Genomic DNA, 7,072 nt, shown 5'->3' on the forward strand with positions numbered 1-7,072 from the left:
TTGGCTGACTGTTTTCAGTCCTCACCGAACGGAGTAAACCACTCGCCGGCTCTTCCCCCCCTTTCCCTGCCCCCGGCATCCTCCTCGGAGTTCCCTGCTCGCATCCCAGAAAACCCTCCCATCTCGGTCGAAAACCCCCCACTATCGGTATCAATCCCTTCCTCGGCACCCCCCGTCCCCTCCGGCAGCTACCACGAGGTCCCTCCCCTCCCTGAAGCCTTCCCCTCCCTCGGATCAACCCCTCTCCCCCCTCCCCCATCCCACCCCCCTCAGAGCTCTCAGGCGACGGTCAACCTGGGACGTATGTCCTCCCGCCCTGCCAAGAAGCAGCGCTGTTTCAAATCGTCGGCGGAGGACGCTTTCCTGCGTCTGGAAGAGGACATTAGGTGGGGAGAAGCCATGGATCTGGCTGATTGTGTTCTAGTGGGACGGATCAGAGGCAGACATGCCACTGCGGCAAAATTAAAGGAATGGGCGACTGAGATTTGGGGGAAATACCTCGTGGACATTCCATCGGTGCAGACATTCGTGCGAGGGTGGTTTGCCCTAAAATTTGCACGGGCGGATCACACGAGCTGGGTTCTTTCTTCTTTCTGGCATTTTGAGAAATCTCCGGTCCTTCTCAAGAGATGGACACCCCTTTTCGACCCGGAAACGGAGCTGCTAGGAATCGGTCCGATTTGGGTCAGGCTTCCGGGGCTGCCCCTGCAGTACTGGTCGGAAGATATATTTAAGAGAATTGGGAATGCGCTGGGGACTTACATGGAGTCCGATAAATCATACATCTCGACGGGTTCGTTGGCTTATGCACGGATCCTTGTGCACATGGACACCAGAGGGGGAGTGCCGGAAAACATCGCTATTCATTGGAAATCCACTGCAAGAAAACAGAAGCTGGATTATGAGGGCATCCCATACAGATGCAGAAGATGCCACCAGGTGGGTCATCTCTTTAAGGACTGCCCCCTACTGCAGAAGACCCAGCAAAATGCTACAGGCCTGGAACAGCCAGCCACTGAAGATGCACCAAACCCTCAGGCGACCAAGGCAACTCGGCGTGACCAAGTAAACCCATCGGACACGGTGGAGGCTCCTCCTGCACCTCGTCGCAAGAAGCAAGCTACAAATAAGGCTCGGCCGCCATCTCCCCCATTGACGCGCTCCAAAGCTGCAAAAGGAGCTGTATTCTCCTCGGGTACGTCCTCTTTATCATCTACCTCTATTTCTCACATCGCATCTTTGAGTTTATCGACATCCGGCATGCCCCCCCCTATCTGTCTCCCCCCCCCCTCATCCCCTTCGGCCCTTGACCTGGTTAAGGTCTCTTGCACCCCTCATCCCCCTCCCCAATCTCTTTATGTCTCCTGCACCATCCCTAGGCCTGCTGGCCTCTCGTTCCCCTCCTCGATCCCCTCCTTCCCCCACCCTACTATTCCCTCGCCCTCCCCCTCGGTTAACTCTACCCCGAGGTATCCCACCCGTTCGACCACGAAGCTGAATGTCCCGGACTCCATTGGGATGTTTTTGGACCCCCATATCATCCAGCCCAAGCAGGGGCGCGGTCGACCATCCTCAAAGTCGATCTCTCAAAAGCTAACGGAGGAGGAGGTCCTCCTTGGCAAACAGCAGACTTTAGACAGGGCCCTTAGAGCACAGGACACCCTTCCCCATCCCCCTCCATGAAAATTATGTCCTTCAACTGCAGAGGGCTGGCCAGCCCGGGAAAAAAATCGGCCCTGAAGCGACTACTACTCACTAATCCTGTTGACATTATTTTCCTTCAAGAAACCTTATGTAATGCAGACTCGGCTTCCTCCACACTTAACTCTTGGCTGCCTGGGTGGACCTTCTCCGCTATTGATGTTTCTGGCCGGTCAGGGGGCATTGCTATAGGTCTCAAGAACAATACCATCCTTCTTAAGAACATCTGGGGTGGAGGGGGCTTTTTGGGAGCAGAAATATATTCTAAAGATCTGGAAGAAAATCTACAAATCATCAATGTCTACGGTCCATGTCAAAACAGAGAGCTCTTCTGGAATAGACTCCTAGGCTCCCCTCTACTCCAGGCAGAGAACATTATTCTGGGTGGAGACTTAAACTTCTCTATTGGCTTCTCTGAATCCTGGGGCCATCTAGCCCAAATAGATCCCCTCTCTGACTACTTTGGGCAACTCCTTGAAGATCACCACTGGGTCGATCTTCCCACTGCAAAGATCCAGTACACATGGAAGAACAACAGAGCTGGGGAAAAAAGCCTAGCAAGAAGACTGGATCGGTTTATCATGAAAGAAGGGTTATGTAACCACCACCCTAGATCTCGACAATGGGTAGGAAGTGGTGGAATCTCTGACCATAGGCCAATTTTCCTGGAATTGGTTGCGAGACAACAGACCCAGAAAGCTCCTTTTAAGTTTAATGCAACTTGGCTCAGGGACCCCTCCTACATCAAGTTGATATCGGATTTCTGGAAATCCCATCCGATTTCTGAGGATTTGGACCCAGCCATTGGATTTGTCAGGAACCTATCAGAGATCAAGGTGATCTCAAGAGAATGGGCAAAAGAGAAGAGAAAAAAGGATGATCAAACTATATCACAGGCGGAACAAGCTATCGAGGCTATGGAATCCCACTCTGATGGCACCTACTTAACCCCAGATCAGAAATCCAGGTACGATGACTTAATCAAACAAAGATCACAGATTCTTAGAGACAGAGAGGACTCCTGGAGACTGAGAAGCAGAGCCATTTGGCTCAAGGAGGGGGATGAGAACACTAAGTTTTACCACAGATTTGCAAATGGGCGGAAGACGATCAACACTATATGGGAACTACAGGATGAACAAGGATATTTGGTAAGAAGACCTGGAGAACTAGCTCATCTAGCTACTGCACACTTCAGGAACATATACAAGGCCCCTGGACAAGCTAGTCTATTAGAAATCATGAGGGTGGCAGAGAAATTCCCCAGATTTGTGGAGGAGGATGATGCTGAGGAGCTCACTAAAGACATTTCTCTGGAAGAATTGGAAGCCACTATGAAGGGATTCCAAAAGGACAAGAGCCCGGGCCCCGACGGATGGACCATTGAATTCTATCTTGCTTTCTTCGAGCTGCTAGGGCATGACATTCTCAAAGCTATCAATCACTGCTGTCTAAATGGTTCCATTCCCTCGAGTATTAAGGCCACTTTCATAGCCCTCATTCCCAAGTCAGATAAGCCTGAGTCATTTGATGAATTTAGGCCTATTTCTCTCTGCAACTGCCTCTATAAGATATTGGCCAAGATACTAGCCAACAGAATCAAGCCCATTCTCTCGGCCAATATATCCTCTAAACAGTTTGCTTTTCTCCACAAGTGCCAGATCCATGAAGCTATAGGCACAGCCCAGGAACTCCTTCATTCTATGCACAGCAAAAACCTAAAAGGCATGATTCTCAAGGTGGACCTCTCAAAAGCATTTGACAGGGTCAATTTACTATACATCAGAATGATCCTTACACATCTGGGTTTCCCCTTCCTCTTTATTAAGAGGATCATGAGCTGCATCTCCGATGTACCTTTCAGTGTCCTCCTCAATGGCACCCCCACCCCCTTTTTTACTGCTGAAAGAGGCCTCAGGCAGGGCTGTCCCCTATCCCCCCTCCTTTTTCTGCTCATTATGGAAGGCCTTAGCAGATTAATTGGATCAGAACACAGTCGAGGCCGAATCAAAGGGATCAAAATTTCGGATAACTGCTCCCTCACACATCTACTTTTCGTGGATGATGTATTGATCTTCTTGAATGGAAGCATGGCAGATTCATCGGCTCTCCAACAGGTTTTTGATCTTTTCCAGAAAGCTACGGGGATGGTAATAAATGTTCAGAAATCTACCTTAACAGAATTTGGGTGCTCCCCACAAGAAGTCATCTACACAAAAAACCGTTTCCCCTTCCACATACAGCCTATGGAGGAAGGGCTAAAGTATTTGGGTTTCAGGGTGAAACATGGAGGGTACAGAATAGCTGATTGGATCTGGTTAATATCTAAAGTGGAAAAAAGGATCAATATATGGTATAATAGATACCTCACAAGGGCTGGAAGACTTACTCTTATCAAAGCTGTGCTGGAAGCAACGCCGGTGTATTGGATGTCCCTGGCTTGGATACCAAGAGGGATTCTATCCAGGTTACAAAGAATATGCTGCAGATTCTTATGGAAGGGATCTAAACAGGGAAATCTCTTTGCCTGGGTAAAATGGGACACCATCGCTAGACCGAAAAAATGGGGAGGCTGGGGAATAAAGAGATTAGACCTTTTTGCTAAGGCACTGGCAGCAAAACTGGGATGGCAGCTCCTTACATCAAATAGTCTCTGGAGGAAAGTGGTCATGGAAAAATACATTGCTCTTGAAAGCATCTACAGCTGGATACGCAGGGATCAAAGGGGTAATGGCAGACAATCCATCATATGGAAAGCAGTTATAAATTCTCTTCCCCTTATTCGGGAGGGTCTGACATGGAGGATAAAACAGGGCGACTCTGTCCGCTTAGGAATTGACCCCTGGATTGGATGTGGAAACATGCACAGATTGTCAGAACAGCTCCTTGCACATCTTAGGGTCCATGGTGCTACTCATGTTGCTCATATAGCAGACCAAGAAAATTCCAGCCTTCTCCACCAGGCCTGGAAGACTTCACAAGACCTCCATATTCCAATCCCCTGGAGACAAGAATGGGAGGCATTCACAGAGGCTCTCACACAAGCCCACATCAGAATTACAGCAGGGGAAGACGAGATTGTCTGGGCTCTAGCCAAAAATGGTACATACTCCTCAAAGGAGGGATACCTACAGTTGATGCACACCTTTCAGCCAGACAATATACAGCAGTGGTGGAAAGCAATTTGGCACCTCAAGGCAGCACCAAGAACGAGACTCCTCATGTGGGCTATACTGTTCAATAAAATTCCAACGGGGGCAAACTTGAAGAAGAGATCCTTCTATGGACCATTCTGGTGCCACTTATGTAGAAGGAACGACGAAGATACAGAACATCTCTTCCTCACCTGTCCGGTAGTGAAAGAGCAATGGTCTGCTCTCCTTTTGCTCTCCCCCTCCCTCCATCAATGGCATGGCTTAACAATCTTCGAGGCCTGGACAAACTGGCAGGAACAGCACACTGGAAAGAACAAGAATATCCCTCTCCTCATGTGCTGGTCTATCTGGACCGCGAGAAACCGTGCAATTTTTGAACAAAAACCTCCCCACTGGCCGGTCATTATTGCCCACCTGTTTGCTGACCTTGCCCTCATACCTGAAGACCCTCCTCCACCCCCCCCTAGGACCATTACCCCTGAACTCATTGACAAATCCCTCCCTTGGGCATACTTTGATGGCTCTGCCCAAGAGGATTGCTGTGGGGGGGGAGCTCTCCTATATCTGAGAGAAAATCACTGCTTCATGATACAAATTCCCCTGGGAAGAGGCACAAACAACTTTGCTGAACTCTCCTCTGCAAAACACCTCATTTCCTTTGCACTTGAGAAAGGCTGTACAAAACTTCAACTGTTTGGGGATTCAAAGATAGTTTGCAATTGGCTCACCAGAAAATCCACATGCTCTGCTTTCTCTTTGAGACACATACTGGATGAGGCACTCAGACTAACAGATGCTTTTGAATTTTTTGACTGTCGCCATATATACAGGGAGCGCAACTCTCGGGCGGACCTCCTTTCCAAGCAAGCAGCACAGAGGCAAGAAGCGGACTGGTTAATTCAAGAAGAATTGGATGGAACCTTCTTTCAACACTACCACAGGCCCTTTGATGACCACCAGGCACAAAGGGATGTCCATATTTGAAAGGGGTCCCAACATGCACAAAATACTGGTTTTTTGTTCATGTTTTTTCTTTATATAAACTGTTGTATATGATCAGTAACCGACCATGGCGGACATACATAGCTATTTACTTTCTGCTGTTATATTTTGGGCAGTGAGCTACAGCTCCACTGCAAAGCAATCCTGAATGTTTTATCTCTCTCTATATGATCATTTTTGATAAAAACCTCTCCAAACTCCCTGCGTGGACAAACAGTTTGGGGAGAAGAATGTTTTTCATGAAAGTTTATCTGTTTCAGCTATTTTGGAACAATTAACAATCTCTTAAAGAGGCCCGGAGAGGCAACTAGCCTCAGTATGCATATGCTCAGCATCTACAGAATGTAATTTCTCTTGATATAATAGAAATTACAACTTTTTCCACGGGAAAAAAAAAAGTAATTAGAAGTAATAAAAAATATATGAGTAAGATGTTTAAACTTTATATTTCTCAAAAATATTTTAAGAGGGGATAACAACTTCATATATAGATTTATATATAGAAAAAAAGTGTTAATTTTTTTTTGTAATGTTGTATAGAATAAAATATCAATTATGAGTTATTAATAAAATAGTTAATATAAATTAATATTGATGTATACGTAAAAATATCTTAATAACAAAAAAAACAGTATAATGTGCATTGATAAAATGACTCAATACACATGTTATGTAATATCTATAACGTTCAAAAATGCAATTTAAGTAATAAAAAGATATACACTATTTTTTTCACTTTAAAATAAGTTCGCACATTGTTGACGGTGTTGGACCCACCAACATGTGAGGGGATCTCCTTGATAAGAAGCCCTAACTAGACCTCAAACCGTTTGGTGCAGGAGTCCTAGCAGTGGGTCGTACAGTATCCCCTTGACTGCGGTTGTGCGCAGAGGCAAGCAGGATGTCCTTGTTGGTAGTAAGGGTGTGACTAGTGCAACAAGCCAAGGAAGGTGCATGAAAGGTTGTAACACATGGAAAGTTGAATGAGTGCGCCCCTTGGAAACCCATGGAAACACGCGGCTTGGACACACGAGCAAAGATACATCACAAGCTGGAAGACAGGTGAACCAACGATCCAAAGTGATGGTTAAACCAACAACACATCTCCACAAGATTCATACATACATATATAGAAAGAGTCAATACATACATGTGTAAGCAAACAACTACATATATCATTAGAGTAACAAAGATAACTGAAACACAATAATAAC

General features: G+C 46.5%; 1 protein-coding gene across 1 annotated transcript; it reads left to right on the forward strand.

Moving 5' to 3' along the window:
* Positions 1-303: 303 nt before the first annotated feature.
* On the forward strand, positions 304-5,840 carry LOC149184296 (uncharacterized). Its single transcript, XM_089415297.1, has 2 exons — positions 304-1,195; positions 1,804-5,840. Exons 1-2 carry the CDS (start codon positions 304-306, stop codon positions 5,838-5,840), a joined length of 4,929 nt encoding a protein of 1,642 aa, XP_089271423.1.
* Positions 5,841-7,072: the final 1,232 nt, after the last annotated feature.

This window comes from Pinus tabuliformis, chromosome 3_2 (assembly GCF_031772625.1).
Source record: "Pinus tabuliformis cultivar Carrire ecotype Pingquan chromosome 3_2, CPIR1, whole genome shotgun sequence".
In the NCBI taxonomy this organism is placed as follows: domain Eukaryota; kingdom Viridiplantae; phylum Streptophyta; class Pinopsida; order Pinales; family Pinaceae; genus Pinus; species Pinus tabuliformis.

What these genes read in the sequence shown, in the direction of transcription:
- LOC149184296 (XM_089415297.1), top strand. Translation starts at nt 304, where the DNA reads ATGTCCTCCCGCCCTGCCAAGAAGCAGCGCTGTTTCAAATCGTCGGCG. An exon ending in AGGAGCTGTATTCTCCTCGG is followed by an intron (nt 1,196 to 1,803) that starts GTACGTCCTCTT and finishes TATGTAATGCAG; the next exon opens with ACTCGGCTTCCTCCACACTT.